Here is a 20,306-nt window from a genome sequence, read left to right on the forward strand (position 1 = left end):
TGTGTCCCCTCTTCTTCATGTCTCTTCTACATCAACATGTCTCCCCTCTTCTTCATGTCTCTTTCTACATCAACATGTCCCCCTCTTCGTCATGTCTCTTCTACATCAACATGTGTCCCCTCTTCTTCATGTCTCTTCTACATCAACATGTGTCCCCCTCTTTCTTCATGTCTCTTCTACATCAACATGTGTCCCCTCTTCTTCATGTCTCTTCTACCATCAACATGTGTCCCCTCCTTCTTACATGTCTCTTCTTGTCCTCTTCTTACAGCAGCATGTGTCCACCCCCTCTTCTTCATGTCTCTTCTACATCAACATGTGTCCCCTCTTCTTCATGTCTCTTCTACATCAACATGTGTCCCCTCTTCTTCATGTCTCTTTCTACATCAACATGTGTCCCCTTTTCTTCATGTCTCTTCTACATCAACATGTGTCCCCTCTTCTTCATGTCTCTTCTACATCAACATGTGTCCCCTCTTCTTCATGTCTCTTCTACATCAGCATGTGTCCCCTCTTCTTCATGTCTCTTCTACATCAACATGTGTCCCCTCTTCTTCATGTCTCTTCTACATCAACATGTGTCCCCTCTTCTTCATGTATCTTCTCTTCTACATCAACATGTGTCCCCTCTTCTTCATGTCTCTTCTACATCAACATGTTCCCCTCTTCTTCATGTCTCTTCTACATCAACATGTGTCCCTCTTCTTCATGTCTCTTCTACATCAGCATGTGTCCCCTCTTCTTCATGTCTCTTCTACATCACATTGTTGCATATTCATTCCCTCTTCGTCATGTCTCTTCTATCGAACATCAACATGTGTCCCCTCTTCTTCATGTCTCTTCTACATCAACAGTGTGTCCCCTCTTCTTCATGTCTCTTCTACCATCACATGTGTCCCCTCTTCTTCATGTCTCTTCTACATCAACATGTGTCCCTCTTCTTCATGTCTCTTCTACATCAACATGTGTCCCCTCTTCTCCATGTCTCTTCTACATCAACATGTGTCTCCCTCTTCTTCATGTCTCTTCTACATCAACATGTGTCCCCTCTTCTTCATGTCTCTTCTACATCAACATGTGTCCCCTCTTCTTTGTTCTCCTGTCTTCTTCTTCTACATCAACATGTGTCCCCTCTCTTCTTCATGTCTCTTCTACATCAACATGTGTCCCCTCTTCTTCATGTCTCTTCTACATCAACATGTGTCCCCTCTTCTTCATGTCTCTCTACATCAACATGTGTCCCCTCTTCTTCATGTCTCTTCTACATCAACATGTGTCCCCTCTTCTTCATGTCTCTTCTACATCAACATGTGTCCCCTCTTCTTCATGTCTCTTCTACATCAACATGTGTCCCCTCTTCTTCATGTCTCTTCTACATCAACATGTGTCCCCTCTTCTTCATGTCTCTTCTACATCACCATGTGTCCCCTCTTCTCCATGTCTCTTCTACATGTCTGTCAATATGTTTGCTTTTTAGAAAATGCCAGCAGTAAATATGCCTAAATACAGCAACAACATGTAAGCAAAATGTTCAATTATTAAAAGTCTAAAACAGTTTTTTAATATATTTTTGTTAACGTTAATCGACAACCTGTAGGTTTTATTTTGAAGAGTCACCGGAAACACTTATCGCACTATTTTGTTTTTAACGCGGACTCTCGCTTCTTGTTTGGTTGTACTTTGAAGGCGGAGTTCAGTCGAATAAACTCCTCAGTCTTCTTCTCTCTGAGTAACCGGTGCAGTCACTTCTCTATTTCACAGGAAATAAAGCTTGTTTTATATTTCATCGCGGAAGAAGATTTATTCCTCGTTTTAAAAGTATCAAGCGGAGTGATACACTTTCACAGTTTCACCTGCGGGAGGAAAACAAAGTCACCTCGTGATAGGTAAGTTAATAAGGACTGTTTTTGTTAACCTTACTGTCACATTAATGTCAATTTATGTAGTTTAACGGGTCTAAACGTTCAGTGTGTAATAGTTAAAGTGCACTTCACACTCCCATTGAGCTCCATTTTTATTTAGCACCCCAAGGTGCAGGGTTTTGTATGAGAAAAGCATGGTGGTGTTCACAAATGGCTTTTTGTTATTTGTTAAACTTCTCAATTTCTGTACATTAAACGGTGAGAAACACGTCATAAATATTAACAAACACTACCACCCACTCTCCGCGTGTTGTGCATCCTACTTCCACTTACATTTGAGCAAAATTAACTCTTTTTTGGTCAACTTTTTTAAAGAAAGCAACATAATTGGCCTCCTGCAGCAGTGAGTGAATGTATTGTCTCAGGAGTAAAGTAAAGTCAGTCAAGATGAAAGACATTTCCTGGTGCATTATTCTAACAAAACCCTGTTGTTGTAGATTATACACAGTCCCCGAACAACTGCATATTGTGTATCCTTTTTTAAACTATTTGTATATTTGAACTAAGTCCCATTTCCTCTAATTGTGTCACCTGAAGAAAGCTAGATACTTGGGAACCAGGGCTACAGCTTTTATTCTAACAAATGCTCACTTTTTTTGCAAAACTAAAGTATTATTAGTACAGGAGCTGAAGTCATTTGGTAAAACAAAGTCGATTTAATTGCCAGATTTGTATAAATGGAGTTTGGGTAGCCATAAAACGAACTGCGTGTCATTTCACTGCCATGTTTTTTTTTTTTACCCCGCGAAAAATCTGTGAGATGTAACTGGAAATCTAACCAGTAGATACACTTTAAAGCATGATTACATGTCCTCTGAAGCAGCACACTACATCCCTTCTCCCTCATTGGGGTGCAGACTAGTGCTGCATAATGTTCCTAACGTGCTCTGTAATTGGTCTAGTTTCAGTCCGAATGAAAGAAGAGCCCAGTGTCGGTGAGTAAGGTGTTTATGTGAGGATGGTAATCAAACAGTGAGTAAGAGCTAGTCAGATCCTGCGGAGCTCTGTTTATTGCCTCAGGATAAGCAAAGGTTTCTAGTTTGCCATGATGAGTCAAGGAGAGGAACATACTGGACTTTGTTTAAAGGAAACCCAATTATACAAAAGAATAAAGCTTCCAGACGAAAGTGCTGTACAGGGAAATGAATAAATACACACAGAATCAAACTCGCTTTTAGATCGTTTATTTTTATTTTTAGATGTAGCAGGACTAATCCTCAAGTCCTCAACATGTGACCTCTAGTGGTTCCTCAAAGTTACTGCAGGAAGGCCAGACAATTGTTTGTTTTTAACTTTCTATTTGATTAAAGGCTCCATGTCATGGCCATTTCTAGTGATCATAATTCCATTGTTGAGGTCTACTAAAATAGATTTACATTGTTCCAAACTCACATTGGTTTCTCAGCATCTCTGTATAGTGTGTGTATTCACTCTCTGTCCTACACGGCTTGTTGGAGCTCCTCCCCCTCTTAAAGAGTAGAAATAAACAATACTAGAATTTAAACATCTCAAAATGGAATTAAAACGGCATTTAAAAAGTAGAAAAACATACAGTAGACGATGAAGACAAAAAACAATCTATACACTTTGACAATAAAACACTATTGAAAGGTTTATATCCAAAATGTTTTACACATCATTGAACCTTCTCGTGGCTTCCTTCCCTCCTATGGAGCCACTTCGACGCCTTAAACAGACATTTCTAACGCGTTTTCCTTCCATCAGATTTATTTGACTCATTTGGATGACTTGCTTGTGTTTGATATGGTGCGATGTGCGTTTACTCCAAATACACTTTTCACACGTTCACCAAAGAAAACAGGCCTTTACAATAGTCAAAACAACTCAAATAAAACTGCCTTTCTTTCTTTGTGTAGGCTTGTATAACTTTCACAGGAACATAAACTGTTAACATGTCGGTCTCTTTAGAGTCTGTGGGAAAGGTAGTCCTTTCAAACGGTCTTCTTGACTACAGACATCATCGCCAAAAATACTGGCTCTAACTAGTGTTGCACGGTGTACCGATACTTGAAAGGTACCGCGATACCCTGCCGTTAAAAACGGTACGATTCCTCCGTTTCATTAGTATCGGTACTTTAAGAATGACGGGGGAAAGTACTCCGGTGAGAAAGCACTGTTTTAATCAGAGCCGTGTGTGTTCAGCGCTCTGCTTCCACTCCCTGCACTGCAGCCGTGCCTGCAGTCCCGCCCCTCTCAAGCACGCTCTAAGTCCCGCCCCTCTCAAGCACGCTCTAAGTCCCTCCCCTCTCAAGCACGCTCTAAGTCCCGCCCCTCTCAAGCACGCTCTAAGTCCCTCCCCTCTCAAGCACGCTCTAAGTCCCTCCCCTCTCAAGCACGCTCTAAGTCCCTCCCCTCTCAAGCACGCTCTAAGTCCCGCCCCTCTCAAGCACGCTCTAAGTCCCTCCCCTCTCAAGCACGCTCTAAGTCCCGCCCCTCTCAAGCACGCTCTAAGTCCCTCCCCTCTCAAGCACGCTCTAAGTCCCTCCCCTCTCAAGCACGCTCTAAGTCCCTCCCCTCTCAGCACGCTCTAAGTCCCGCCCCCTCTCAAGCACGCTCTAAGTCCCGTCCCGTCCCCTCTCAAGCACGCTCTAAGTCCCTCCCCTCTCAAGCACGCTCTAAGTCCCTCCCCTCCCCTCGTCCCTCCCCTCTCAAGCACGCTCCCTCCCCTCTCAAGCACCTCTCTAAGTCCCTCCCCTCTCAAGCACGCTCTAAGTCCCTCCCCTCTCAAGCACGCTCTAAGTCCCTCCCCTCTCAAGCACGCTCTAAGTCCCTCCCCTCTCAAGCACGCTCTAAGTCCCGCCCCTCTCTCGTGCACGCGCTAGCTGCCAGAGCATGTGAGAAGACGGGAAGCATGGCTGCAAGTGGGAGTGTTATGCCGCTGCGCCTCGGCTTGTTGACAAAAAAGACGCCAGAAGCGAAATTGTTTATAGATGATGCTTAATTGTATTTAATACAAATTCTTGTCATTTTATTTATTGTTCTCATAGTTTAAAAGTTTGTGTTCTGGTGTGAAATAGAGCACAATAATTACATTTAAGACTGTTGCCCTTTTTTTAAGAAAAGTATGGAAAAATAATCTGAATCGCAATTCTTGACTTGGTTTCGAAACCAAAATGTTGGTATCGTGACAACACTAGCTCTAACAGACCCCATGAAAACAGGTGCGATCATGTCAGCCAGCTACCCTATAATTAATGTGAAGCATCCATTTGTCACTGTTGCTACACCGTGTTATTTTCCATCTCGTGTGGTGCAGTGGGTTGTGCGTTGGTGTTCGGATCAGGGGTTCAAACCCCACTGCAGTCAGCATGTCGTTGTGACACTTCAGCCCAAAGTGCTCCTGTGGGGATTGCCCACAGTACTGAGTATGGAAGTCTCTTTGGATAAAAGCGTCTAACAAGTGACATGTAATCTCCATGGTTGGCCCATCCTCAACCTGGCACTATTTACAGCCTTTTTTATTTCAAATATGAGTATTGTATGCATCAAGGTATGTTTTTACCGGACACTTTAGGCTTCCCTACTCATTAATGTAGGTTTAAAATGTGGGCTGTGCAATTAATCGTATTTCAATCGCAATTACGATTTTGGCCTGCCACAATTACGAAAACAACATCATCGAAAAAAACCATTATTTTGCTTTGCTAGGTTGTGACAGTGACAGCAACATATTTGATCTAATTTATTTTTATTTGTCATATTTATATATGTTTTGTAGCTCGTGGAAGTGCGCTCCAAAATATGTGTTGATCTTGTTTATTGGTATTTATTATTTTGATATTGTTTATTTAAATGTATCATTTATTTTTGTATTGTTTTTTCAGTTGAATTATAGTTCAGGGTAATCAACAGTTGAAAAGATACTGTTCAAATTATTATTTGTATTTGTTTTAAAGTTCAATAAATGGATGTTTTCAAAGTCAACGAATAATCGTATTTAATAATCGTGATATCAATTATTGACCAAAATAATCGTAATTATGATTTTTGCCATAATCGCACAGCCCTAGGCTGAGGTGCTTTAAAGACGCAACTAACAATTAGTACAGAAAGATATTTGCCATCAATTTAGATAATTGATTAATCATTAAATTCAGTTTTCAGGGAAAAGTGTTAGAGAATGATGCTCAGCCAATCAAAAATGAAGATTATTTTCGACATCTCTTTCTCAGTTTCATATCGTATTGAAGACATTACAGTGGACAAGAAACTAGATGGAAATGTTCTCTATTTTCCAACCGTATTTAAACCAACCAGTTCATCGATAATGAAACCATTGTTTTCTGCAGCGCTTGTTTTCATGAAAGCTGTGTTTTTTTCATGTCTTGTAACGAAACTCAGATGTAAACGACAAGTTATGAGTCTCTGCTTGAGAACAAATCAACAGATGTGGTCGTTGTTGAATCAAAAATGGTCTAATATTACATTTTTTGTTGTGTTTCCTCCTAGGTGCTGCAGAGTTGAAAATGAAGTACCTCTCACTGTTGTGCCTGTGTGCACTCGCGTTGACCGTCGTAGGCCATAAGGGCGTTCAGCCCCAGGCTCTGACTTACGCAGAACGTGGCTCTGATTTGGGCATTCGGGTTTTCCAGCAAGTAGTCAGTACCAAACCCCTGGAGAATGTGGTGCTCTCCCCCCACGGTGTCGCCTCCATCCTGGGGATGTTGCTGCCTGGAGCCCACGGAGAGACGAAGAAGCAGATCCTGAGCGGTCTGCGATACAAGAAGAACGGTAAAGACCCTTTTTTGTTGGTGGTTTTAGTGTCGTGTGCACAATGGCGATGATGAACGGAAGTATTTTGAGGCTCCTCCAACAATGCAACTTAAGATAAACTCAACAAAAACAGAGAAAGTTCTGCTGATAAAGTGGACTGTCTGCCAGTGTTTTAATATTTCAATGTGGTCCATTAGCTCTTCACATGAACTGAAGTCGGTGCAATCAGATGAGCCTTCAAATACTTCGTCTAAAGGGACTGTAACCCCAAAATACATTTGAAAAAAAAGTGCTAATTATCAGTCTAAACTTTTTAAAGTGGGAGGCAGGCTTCAGTTAGAGGAAAACACACACAAAATAGCCTAAAGGTTTTTGATTGGGTTAAAGGTATAGTTTAAAATACAGTCATTTCTGGTAATTTTACTGTTTGAAACTAATGAAGGCCTTATGGCAGACTTTAGACAAAGTGTTTAGGTTTGTTTTGCAGAGTTATTGGCCGTAGACATGTCTGCCTCCTGTCTAATGTGATTGGATCATGGAGGTATAAAGACAACTGGATACAGCGTCCGAGGCAGAGACCGTTCATTCCTGTAAGAGTTGCTCAGTGGTAAATAAAGAGCGACTGTAGATTTAAAAAGTGAATATCTTCCTTAAAGAGCATGTGTACTTCAGTTCTCCCATGAGCCTATGGTCTCCCGCTCTCTGCTTAGTCAAATGAATGGAGAGAGAAATAACTCTTGAGTCGGCTTTTAGTGCAAATTACAACTTTTAGACCCTACTAATTTACATAAGGGCTGTACAAGTGATTGTACTGGGTAGTTTATTTGGCAATAAAAACTTAAACGCTGCTTTACAGAAGTCTCATTCCCAATGTAAGTCAATGGGAAAAGGTATTTTTGGGCCAGAGTGACGTCACGGACGATAACGGAGTGTAGTACCACTGTTTGACCACTACGGACATTTGCTTCAACTGCCTGCACACTTCCTTGGGGTTTGAATAAGATGGCATGTCCAAAAATACATTTCCAAAGACGTTGTTATAGCCTCTTCCAGTAGGAACAATTTCCTTTTAACTCAACTGTTTGCACGTGGGAGAAGTTTGTCTTTGGGGCTGGGCTTTGGCAGAAAACACCCTTAGGATTAGGCAACAAGCTGTCTTAGTTAGTTTTGAGGAAAGATTATGATTTGGGTTCAAATATCTCCACAACACTCTACAACTCACACTCCAAAAAAAACAAGATATTTAGCACTACTGGCCAAACCTTTATTATTTAAATAGGCAGACAGTGTCCACACGTTTAAGAGCAGGGCTGAAGACTTTCCTCGTTAGTACAGCGTACAGTTAGGACTGGTTTTAAACATCCTCATGGACCCTTCATTTGATGGCATTTCAATTATTGTATTTCTAACCGTATTTGTGTCATCGTGTTTTGTGTATTCATTGGTATTTTCACATTTATCTTGTCATTTTACTATATTATCATTCGTGTTTGTTGATTTCTGAGACAAATGTGACTTGTGCTATTGGGCTATATAAATACAGTTGAATTGAAAATCATAAATAATAACATTAGAGCGGTGCAGGGATGACGTGTTTACCCTGAAGGAAGCTGCCGGTTCCCTCGACACAAAGCGATGGGATTTTTCCACAGGATTTTGGAAAATAGCTGGAAATAAGGTCTGTGGAAAACAAACCTGTTTGATAAATGCACGTTTTGTTCAGCCGGATAATCTCCACATGTTTACCCTACTTTTATAATGTTTGAATCATAAATCTAGTCTCCAGAAGCAAAATGCTAAAGTTATGCTATAAAGGCACTACAGGCGAGTCCAGCAGCACGACTTCAACGTCACGCCAACTTCAGATCCATATTCAAACTCACAGATTCTAAATGGAACGAGTTGAAGCGTTTGTTTTGAACACTTTGCAGGAGGCAGGGACTTGCTTTCAAGCAGAACAGAAACTAACTTAGAGGAGTGTTTACGTGTTCGGCGTAATGACGTACAACGACCTCCACGACTTCTGTAGTCCAATTCAGCCACTTGGTAACAACCATCGTTTTTCAGACACGTCAACTCTTCACCAGCGGGGCCACTGCTGATGGATTTAATGTCGTCGAACAAAACGTGATCCGTTTCTTCAATGTGTGTTGACCACATACCTTATTTCAGCTATTTTCCTAAACCCTATGGAGAGATCCCATTGGCTCTGAGACGAGGGAACAGGAAGTGGTAAAACGCTGACTCACGTCCGGGTTTTAGGAGTCGTCACTGCACCGCTCTATTAAACGTGTACTTTCTGTGCTCAGGCCCGTACAGGATGTTGAAGAAGCTTCACAAGACGTTGATAGCAAAGTCCAACCAGGACGTCGTGCTGATAGCCAACGCCTTGTTCAGACAGCAGGGCTTCAGCATGGAAGAGGCCTTCCTGTCCTCCAACAAAGCAAACTTCCAGTGTGAGAGCAGAGCGCTGAACTTCAGCAGCCCCGACGCAGCTGCAGAGGAAATCAACCAGTGGGTCAGCAATAAGACCAAAGGTAGGAGACGTGGATTAACATAACAGCTGTCTGATAATATAACATATTCTTAAATAGCAAAAGAAGGTGTGAGAATATATCTTTACATTGTCATATATCATTCTTTGTTAAAAAAACTAAGAACATTTCATAGTGCCAGGCAGTTTTGTACTAATGTTATTGTATTAACTCTGACACTAAGGGTCTCTCCATCGATACACTAACAAAAGACAGCGTTGTGTGGTCTCCATCGCCCTCTTTGCATTCAGTTTTTGTATTGTGTGACGGGGTTCTAATTGTCCGTTCGAAACATGGCTTAGTCGGTTGTTTTAAGCTCAACAAAACTTTATTTACAGCAACAAAAAAATATAGCGAAACAGCACACCTTAAATAAAAGACCAAACCAGGCCGTCCATCATTCAGAGTAAACGTGTTCTACTGTTGCCTTCTCTGCAACAAACTCCCGACTCATCCTCCAGGGCCAAAACCGTCCATTTTGAACCCATAGCCCCTCCCACTTACCATCAACAGGTGATGTGATTACCTCAACCTGTGTGTGTGTGTGGTGTGTGTGTGTGTGTGGTGTGTGTGTGTGTGTGTGTGTGTGGTGTGTGTGGTGTGTGTGTGTGTGTGTGTGTGTGTGGTGTGTGTGTGTGTGTGTGTGTGTGTGTGTGTGTGTGTGGTGTGTGTGTGTGTGTGTGTGTGTGTGTGTGTGTGTGTGTGTGTGTGTGTGTGTGTGTGTGTGTGTGTGTGTGTGTGTGTGTGTGTGTGTGTGTGTGTGTGTGTGTGTGTGGTGTGTGTGTGTGTGTGTGTGTGTGTGTGTCTACCTGGCCCAAAGCAAATAGTCTAAGTTCAGAAAATGTATATCACTTCACTCGAATGCAGCCTTTGAAACCAGGAAGAGAAACCCTTTCCCTTCGATGTATCACCATATCCAACATTTCAGACGATATCTAGTCTGTTAACACGACTTTCATTACATTTCTAAAGTTATCAGAGAAGCCAGCTGAGGAAGTGTTCGCAGCAGCCAATCATCATCAAGGAAACACGGATCTTATTTAACATTAAACTGCTTTATTGTTACAGGATGTATTCACCAGTTTGTTTTAGAGAGGAAGAAGTCTCTGCAGATGGCTTTTTAGTAGAAACATCCTGAACAATTAACAACAAAGTTATCCTAACCAATGCAACGAGAAACGCTACTTTACCAAACCTACGTCTTTTGCTATTAGTTTGAGACCCCTAGTGGTAGAAAATGGCTTGACCCCATATACTAACCTGAAAGTCATTTAATATAATATATTCAACTTTAATCAGTACAGTATAAGGCTTTGTCTTTGTAATGTGGTGAACTTCACATCCTGATATGCTCCAGCTGAATTCTTGTGTCTTTTATTGAACCAAACTGGTTTTGATTAAGAGACCCCTAGTGGTAGAAAATGGCACTTTGTACATTTAACCCCAATTCTGCTTTCCACATTTTAAATGTCATCTATTATGTAAAATACACTTTTCCATGTCTTTTATAGATGAGAGTAACACCTACGTCACTTCTGGGTGAAAATTACGGCCGCACCCACTTTTGAGGGAAAACAACGCTGTCATTTGAATGGCGGTCGATACCAATTCTGAAGTTTTTGACAATCCGATCAGAAATTTAAGAAAACCGTGGATTTTCTGATCTTCAAAGAGCCCGGTTACGACGGCCAGACAGGCAAACAATTACATTACATCATTGGAAATCGACGATTGGGCTCGATGTATGGTTAAATTAAAATCAGTAGGCGAGGCAGTCATTTCGCCATCTGTTACGCTCATGAGCGAGGCGGAAAATAATAGTTTTATCATGCCAACAAGCTGCTGTCGTTTATTGCACCTCAAACATTACAACAAATCCAGAGAAGAAAGGACAGTAACAGAAGAGCTCTGTGGCTTCAGGCTTGATAGCCATTCAAATGACAGCGTTGGTTTCCCCAAAAGTGGGCGGGGCCTTAAAGTGACGTAGATGTTACACTCATCTATGGACATCGATCGCCTACTGCTATATTATCGAGCCCGATCGTCGATTTCCAATGATTTAATGTAATTGTTTGCCTGTCTGGCCGTTGTAATCGGGCTCTTTGAAGATCCAAAAATCCACGGTTTTCTTAAATGTCTGATCGGATTGGCAAAAACTTCACAATGTGTATTGACCGCCATTCAAATGACAGCTTTGTTTCCCCCCAAAAGTGGGCGGAGCCATCATTTTTGCCCGGAAGTGACGCATGTGTTAATCTCATGTATACATAAACATGTGTCCCCTCTGTGTAAAGAGACTCTGAAAGTTTCAGGAACAAACCCTCTCTCTTTTTGTACTAACCTGCAAGTCCTTTTATATCTTGTTTGTGCATAAAAGCAAACAAACTCTACTAAACTCTTGACTGTAATGTGGTCAATTTGATGTCCTAATATGCTGCATTTTGCCTTGTCCTCTGTGAGACTTCTCTTGTCCTTTCTTTAATATAAAAACTGTTCTCGTGTTTCATACCTCCGCAGGTCACATCCCCAGCCTGATCAAAGCAGACATGTTGGACCCGGCTCTCACTCGACTCGTGGCTGTCAACGCGATCTACTTCAAAGGTCTGTGGAAGTCCCGCTTCCAGCCGGAGAACACCAAGATGAGGCCCTTCACCGGGGGGGACGGCAACATTTACAAAGTCCCCATGATGTCCCAGCTCTCCGTCTTCAGTATCGGTGAGTGCTGGCGTGAGAGAGGTTTCTAAATCTATGGCTTTCTGTGCGAGGCTCCCCATTTAAATATCACTGAATAGAGAAAGTAGTCAGGTTTTTCCATTGGTTACATACAGCCAATGGTTTGGATGCTCTATGATGCCGAATAGGAGATTATTGATTACATTTCACCACTAAATGACATTTGTGACGAGGTGTTTTAGAGCAATAATGAGAGGGTGAGACTCTGCTGTAGCATTTAATTCATACTAGGGCTCAGATATACAAAGCAATGATTAGAACATTTGAAGGAAAATCAAATTAGCTTTTTCTGCATTTTGTCGTTTTTTTGGAAAACAAATTGTCTTCAGACTTGCCCTCCACGTTAGTATTTTGTGACCATAACTGTACGAAAGCCAAAAAACCCAGTTGTGATTTAAGAAGCCCTGCGTTATTTACTCAATATAATCGTATGAGTATTAACATGATGCCAATATCACTATTTATTTTTAAGTATACACTAATCGCATATTATCTATTATCCTACCAGATCAGAAGGTTATCATCAGAGATAAGAGCTAGCTACTAGGGATGCCAGCGATTATTCGATTTTTCGAATATTCGATACAGTCTCCAAAATCGAAAATAATTTTTTTTAATTCGATTTTATTTATATATTTTTTTATTATTAGCGGCGGCGAATAATCGATTAATATTCGCCAGGGCTGTCCGATTTTCGAATTTGATCATGGTCAGTTTCTGGTATCCCTACTAGCTACTGTAAGACAAGTTAGATTACACTTCATAGTACGTCCAATCCGTAACATTTTATTTTCTATCTATATCCAGAGGATTTTATTCTGTATAAGAGGCCGTCGGCATGAATGAGCAACATATCTTTTGGGACATGTGGTATTTTATTGTGTCTTTAGTGATTTTACACATCCAGTGACACGAATTAGTGGCTTTTCATATTTCAGTACAGCCGAGTCGATAACTTGTAAACTTGTATGTTATCTACTCGCTCTGTGTTACCTTAAGTTCTTCTAGGAAACCTTGTTTTATTCCGCTGCTCTCACAGTGAATGAAGAATAGGGTTGGGAACCAAAACTCGGTTCCAGATGAGAACCGATAAGAAAATGCCGGGTACCCATACAAAATACACTTTCGGTTCTGCTTAACGGTTCCTAAACGCGGTAGACCCTGTATTCCACCGGGTCCGTCTGCGCCTCGGCGCCAGGGTAAGGGCAGACTGGCCATCTGTGTGTTCTGGAGAATCACAGAACGGCCGGCTCGGCACGCTGACGGCCGGCTCGGCACGCTGACGGTCGGCACCGCCCTTCATTTTTTTTTAAACGGCATCATGTAAGTTGCGGCGACAGAGGTCCACAGTTGCCCCGAAGCGACGCTCCTCCTGTAGACAGTTCACGAGCTCAATCGCTTCATAACACCAAAGATGGGTCGCGGTAAACGCTCTAAAGTGAGGCTCCACTAAAGAAAGAAAAATACGAGGCACAGTGTAATGCCTGTTAATAGCCACGGGCATAGCTCAGTTAAAATAAAGCACAGCTATTGTGCAATACATTTGTATTGCATGTATATTTTTTTATTTGTAAACATGTCAGTTAAAGCTTAAAAGAATAAAGATATTTTTGTTATCTAAACGTTTGACCTCTTTCTTTTACAATTTTGGAATCGAAACGGGTAATCGATAAGAACCGGAATCGATACATTTCAAACGATCCCATCCCTAATGAAGAATGACATCAGATAAAAAGTGTTGATGAATTGAAGTTTAAGATGAACTAAACTACATCAAAACATTACATTGCATTTAGCTGACGCTTTTATCCAAAGCGACTTACAATAACTACATTCGACCAAGAAGACACAACCTTGAAGAAAACAGAATCATAAAGTACATCAGGTTTCATAGAGCCAAACATTTCAAGTGCTACTCAACTGGCTTTAGATAAGCCAGTCCTTTATTAGTATACAAGTGCTTTGTTAATAGTTCTATCGCTCGAAGTGGAGTCGAATGAGATGAGTTTTCAGTTTGCGCCGGAAGGTGTGTAAGCTATCTGCTGTCCTGATGTCAATGGGGAGCTCATTCCACCATCCTGGAGCCAGGACAGCAAACCCACGTGTTTTCGCCGATGGGAACTTGGGTCCCCCTCGCAGCGAGGGCGCAACAAGTCGTTTGGCTGATGCAGAGCGTAGTGCACGCGCTGGGGTGTACGGTTTAACCATGTCCTGGATGTACGAAGGGCCAGATCCATTCGCAGCATGGATTTAAAAACTCTTTTGCAACTCGTGCAGTAAAGTCTAATTTATTCAGAGGTATGCTCACTTTCACTCAAACCGTACTGTTAATACAACTTTAACTTGTGCAGGTGATAATCAGTCGTTGGAGTTTAACGTTTTTTTTTAATAAGGAGTTTTTCTTGTTCTCTTTCCTTCCTTATGAACCATCTATACTTTCAATATGTTGTATTGTTCACATCACTGTTTCATCATGCATTGTCCAAAACTCCACAGTGTGTCTTTAACTTTAACATGAAGTCATATATTTCTTTAGAATAACCACTTCCACAATACCTTCCAGAAAGATGGCATCAAAAAGTCTGCAGATTTACAGCTTTAATTGAGTTTGTTTTTATGACGTTATGTCCCCCAGCCATTGCCAGTTTGTGACTCATGGTTCAGCTTGTGTTGAGCGGAGAGGAAACGCAGGCGTCGACATGCCACATGGGTAGGATATTATTTAGTCCGGTGTGAAATGAAATGACACACTCGCTAGTTTGTCCTACATTAGATGAGAGCTGTGCATAGCCTCTCAGTCAGTGCTGCTCTTACGCTCAGGACATGCAGTGCAGACATGCGTCCTGCTGAGTGTTCTCTCCTGTGTACAGGATCTGGATTTCTGCTCCAACTTTGCTCATAAAAGGTTTGCAGCCTTTAATAACCTGGGCTGATACACTTGTATGCATATAATGGGATTACCATAAAGTGCCGTGATTTAGTTTAATGGTCATATAAAGCATGGACAATGAATGTGGTACAAGCTGTGACTTTATGTGCTTTTCTTTGGCCAAAAAACAACTTTCACATCTAAGTGAAGCCGTTCATTTTGTATTCTTAACTTGAGACTAAGGCCCCAGCCACACGAGGACGATAACTATCATATAGACCAGGGGTGCCCACACTTTTTCAGCTTGGGACCTACTTTTAAAATGACCACGCCCAAAAGATCTACCTACAGGGTAGCCGTGCCCAATCTGTGTCGACGTATTGGGCACCCCTGATATAGACGGTTCGGCCACACGAGGCCGACATGGAAACGCATGTAACGATACCCATCCCTACTGAACAGCCACCGCGGTCAGAGAACAAGAAAATAGTGTCAAAAACAGGAAGTTTCTTCAACAGAAAATCCTGAGAGAATGGATGGAATTATCCTTACTTGTTATTTATAACGAGGGGCGTTGTACAAATCTAGACTCGAGTATATTTCATCATTACAACCATCCTGACTATAGCAGCAGCAGCTATCGATTATTTGGTAATTGGACCATATTAGATGGATAGATAGTAGGGATGGGAATTTGAAAGCAAATGTATATTCGAATATTCGCCCCCCCAAAAAACGGTTAACCGAAATGTACATATCCTATAAAAAATAAAATTGGGTGTAAAAAAAAAAAAGAAATTTATTTTTTCAATAACTGTTGGTACGAATATAATATAAAGATTAGTAGCAAGTTTATGCAAATTCACAATAGAAAATTACATATATCCCTGTACTATAGACACATAACACACACATTAACACATTTGATGTATTTAGTAATACAGATAAAAACCATACTTTTGCCTTAGTGTGGGAGAGAGACTCCGTCTGGACCTCTTTGCATCATTTACATGCGCTTATATAACACACTAAAGGAAAGGGAAAACCCCCAAAAAGCAGAATAGGACCCCTTTAACTTCTTCCTCCTCTCCTCCTCAGGTTTGGCCAGCACCCCTCAGGGTCTGAAGTACAGAGTGATCGACCTCCCGTACCACGGGAACACGATGAGCATGATGATGGTGATGCCCTCAGAGGAGGAGACCCCTCTCTCCAGAGTCCTTCCTCACATCAGCACCGCCACCGTCAAGAGCTGGAGCAAACTCATGCACATGAAGAAGATCCGCCTGTTCATCCCCAGGTAACACACACACACACACACACACACACACACACACACACACGCACGTATACATCACTTCAGGGGACATTACATTGACTTACATGCATTTCCTAGAGACTTATCCTAACCTTAACCACAACCAACACATGCCTAACTTACAAGGAGAGTAATGCAAGGACACCCCCCCCCCCCCCCATGCAACATCTGCTTTTCAACCGGTTTGACTGAGTTAACTGTGTTTCGTTGTGTGCAGGTTCACAGCTGATGCAGAGGTGGATCTGGAAGCCCCCCTCTCTGCTCTGGGAATAACAGACCTGTTCAGACAGGACAAAGCTGACTTCAGACACCTCAGTGAGTCAAAAGAGACGAAATACAAAAAACATGTTCCCATATTTACAGCAGCCGGTGATAGCCTGCCATATATTTTACTGAAGGAAAGGTAGCAACACCATATTGCGCATTAAAAATCTAACTTAGAAGTAAAACAGTCCGAGTATTTCTTCTCTCTGGATGATGGACTTTAATAAGATCTAACGGTAACGCTCTAGTGCCGCCATGTGGTGAAATCTGCAGGTTTATAGGGTTACTGCAGAACAACAATCAACCAGTCATACGGGTTGTTGCTCTAGTGCCACCATGTGGTTAAATTAGGCAACACATTGATACTAGTACTTACATATTAATTCACCAGAGCTAATACAACACTGTTTTTCTCGTAGTGTGGTTATTTAAGACATGTCTGATACGTTTAGTGATGTGTTGCAGCAGGATAAAGGATTAATGTGTTAATACTTTCCGATATATGGACATCTTTGTTTTCTCCAAGTCTCTCCTGTAGTTGAATTGACATCTTATTTTGCCTACGCTAAATGACCATATACCCTTTGACTTCCTGTTGTGTTGATTCAACTCAATCATGTATTCACTGACTTTGTTAATTCAGAAATAGATGCTCATAATGTGGCCACTAAATCCTTAAAGTTGCTTACAAAACTGTACAGAAAATATAATCTGCTCTAGGGTAATGAACTGACACGCTTACATATCAGATTCAAATAAGAGAGAGCTTTTCCTTTTAATATCGACAGTAATGTTTATTTTGGGTCTTTATCAGCAGGTCATATCCTCATGCATTTCTTTAGCAAACAGTTAAATAAATACGCATACACTGTGGGCCTTTTCACATAAGACAGGGGTGTCAAACTCAATTTCTTCGCTGGCCACATTAGCATTATGGTTGATATATAAAATAATGTATTATATTTAGGGCTGTCAAACGATTGCAATTTGTAATCAGATTAATCACAGCTTAAAAATGTATTAATCACCATTCGAACTATGTCCAACATATGCCATTTCTTTATGTATATTGTCGTGGGAATGGAAAGATAAATGAAAGAAGGCGGATATATCCATTTAACATACGTTTATTATAACATTGTTCTGTGTGTCAAAAGCCCACACACCTATCACTCATCAAACCGTGGGGTCTTATTTCATTACGTGTTGATTTCTATCAACACGTAATGTTGTATCGATGTATAGAGATGCAGCAAAAGTATTCTCCGTCAGGACTTCCTGCAACAACACCACATCGTTATCTTGATTCCGATTGGCCAGAAGACATTATCAAAGATGTTCTATTGAGAAGACGATCACTACGTGACAAAAGTTTTCAAAACCGTCTTTGGTATTTCCAGACGAGTGGCTGAAATCAATCTTACTACTAACTGCTGTCTGTGCAATTTACTCCGCGAGTTGGCAGACTTTATTTTGCTGACTTTAACATCATTTGTCATGGTGGGGCTAAGCCATTTCTTGGTATGGGTGTAGCCTACCCCAGCGATACCCTGCCGCTGCCACTGGTGGGATGTATGGGGCGGGCCATTCTGCACATGCGTTAAATGCGTTAAATATTTTAACGCAATTAATTCAAAAAATGTATTACCGCCGTTAACGCGATAATTTTGACAGCATTAATTATATTACATTATTTCCTCTGCATTGGATTATTATTGCTTTGGGTAATAACTTCATAATTACCTACGTCTGAAAGCAGAAGTCTAGGTCTTCAGTGCGCATGTCAAAAGATGAGATGCATTGTGGGACATAGTTTATGGGCAATGTGCTTCTGTAAACATGCTTCTGCCACATCAAATGAAGCGGCATCCCTGACATAAGACATGGCACAGTGAACAGCACTGGTGAATTTGATAACAAAAAAATCAATGTTGGCTAATTTTAATTTAGATTCTCATAAGTAGGTAGTTTAGTTCTCTAATGCTAGATGTAGCCCATCAGTATTAGATTGGTTATTAAAAGATATGTACATGAAGGTGTGACTCACAGTGATTGTTTTCCAGGTGCGGAGGCGGTGCATATCTCCAAGGCGCTGCAGAAAGCCAAAGTGATCGTGAATGAAGACGGAACAAAAGCAGCAGCTGCCACTAGTGAGTATCTGGTCTGTGCGTTAAATGAGAGAATCCTTCATTTCAATTATCTTTTATTTTAACAAAAAGGCTTCATAGTTCAACAAATAGTAGATATTTGTTGAACCCTTATAATATATAACTACTACAATTTCCAAGTATGTTTAATACATGTCTAATATATTACTTGTACTTTTATTTTGGGTGTATTTTCCACATAACTAACACTTTAGAATTGTAAAAGAAAAAAATAGGCCATGTCAAATAATTCAGTCCGTGTTATTTTTCTTAGTTTTTTACTTTTTAATTGTCTTTTTTTTGTCATTTTAGGAAATGATATTGTTACAGGGTATACACAACAATGTAAGATACATCTACAATATAATAAATATGTAAATAAATCAGCTTTGAAGAGGGGAAAGAAAGATTAAGGACATGTCATCCATTGAGTATCACCTCTAATCAGTGTCTTGGAGACCTCACATATGATGTGTTTGTTGACCTCTATTCTAGCGGACGTACAGCACATTAACTGATACGTGTTTTCACAAAGTCTTTGCTTTTGTTTTTCAGCTGCCATTTTGATGGCTCGGTCCTCTCCACCCTGGGTCACAATGGACAGACCTTTCTCTTCCTCATCAGACACAACCCAACAGGTACGCTCTCATTTACATCTCTTTACTCAACTTTAAAAGTGAGTAACCAAGATGTGTTTGGAAAGCAGCCAATGACTTCATACTGGGAGACTTTGAACTCAAAACCTGATGGAGGGATACATAAGTGAAGTTAATGAAACAAGCTACTAAGGCCTTCTTTGACCAAACTACATTGAAAAAAAACATAAAATGTGTTTATATGTCATATGATAACTAAATATACACAAAAGTAGTTAAAAGTAATTTAACTAACTTGAATGGATATACAAGATATGATTATAGTTGAACTACCAGCAAGATATGTAAAAAGGTAATTAAACTATTACATTTATTTCACTATTCATTGTATATAATGTATTCATCAGTGGCGAACCGTGTCTATCACAACTGGACCTTCTGTAGACACACAACAACATTTTTAATTTTTTTCTGCACATTGTTCAGCACCTTTTCCATAAGCAACCAAAATAAGTAAAGCTCAACAAGTGAACTAAACTCTGTCCGAGGGGAGCCCCACAGTCTCAGAATGTGTAAACAAATCAAATATTGCAATAAAAATAAGCTGTATTTAACAAAAGGTTTTTTCTATTTCTGTCCCAGGTACCATTCTCTTTATGGGCCAGATCAACAAGCCTTGAACCAGCGTCATCGTCGTCATGGGGAAACGCCTTACACACACACACACACAACACACACACACACACACACACACACACACACTCACACTTTGCTGTAGACTTATGTACAGTGTGGACATGTGATGTTTATTTGTTTTTTAAAGGTTTGCTTTATGTTTTTCCGTTTTCTGTGACGCATAATGCTTTATAAGATGTTTTGCAGAGACCAGATTTTTCCTGCTGTTTTAATTTTTTGTATACTTTTTTTGTGTTTCTTACATTTTTAAAGACTTTGAATGTCAGTTGTGTATTTTTTTTCTTAACTCTGGAGTAGGATAATCTGTTTTATTTATATTGTTGCTGTTTCAGTTTAAAATCATCCATCTCAAGTCACGTGACTCCAGTTTGTTATCGAGGGTCTCTCCTGAGTTTCAGTGCTTCTCTCCTCGAGCGCCTTGTCATCAGCTACTTTACAAAGTCTTCTGTTGTCATACTTGCTTCCATATTTGTTCAAATAAATACACATATTTAAA

The 20,306-nt window shown here is 40.7% G+C and overlaps 1 protein-coding gene across 1 annotated transcript; it reads left to right on the plus strand.

Moving 5' to 3' along the window:
• The first annotated feature begins 1,667 nt into the window (after positions 1-1,667).
• Positions 1,668-19,934, plus strand: serpine2 (serpin peptidase inhibitor, clade E (nexin, plasminogen activator inhibitor type 1), member 2). The gene is given in 10 exon segments (XM_034223646.1): positions 1,668-1,886; positions 6,393-6,674; positions 8,966-9,193; positions 11,708-11,905; positions 15,891-16,089; positions 16,325-16,422; positions 18,435-18,521; positions 19,074-19,127; positions 19,130-19,156; positions 19,757-19,934. Coding segments are annotated over 9 exon segments (1,194 nt in total). The 5' UTR covers positions 1,668-1,886; positions 6,393-6,409; the 3' UTR covers positions 19,795-19,934.
• Positions 19,935-20,306: the final 372 nt, after the last annotated feature.

This window comes from Gymnodraco acuticeps, unplaced genomic scaffold (assembly GCF_902827175.1).
Source record: "Gymnodraco acuticeps unplaced genomic scaffold, fGymAcu1.1, whole genome shotgun sequence".
In the NCBI taxonomy this organism is placed as follows: Eukaryota; Metazoa; Chordata; class Actinopteri; order Perciformes; family Bathydraconidae; genus Gymnodraco; species Gymnodraco acuticeps.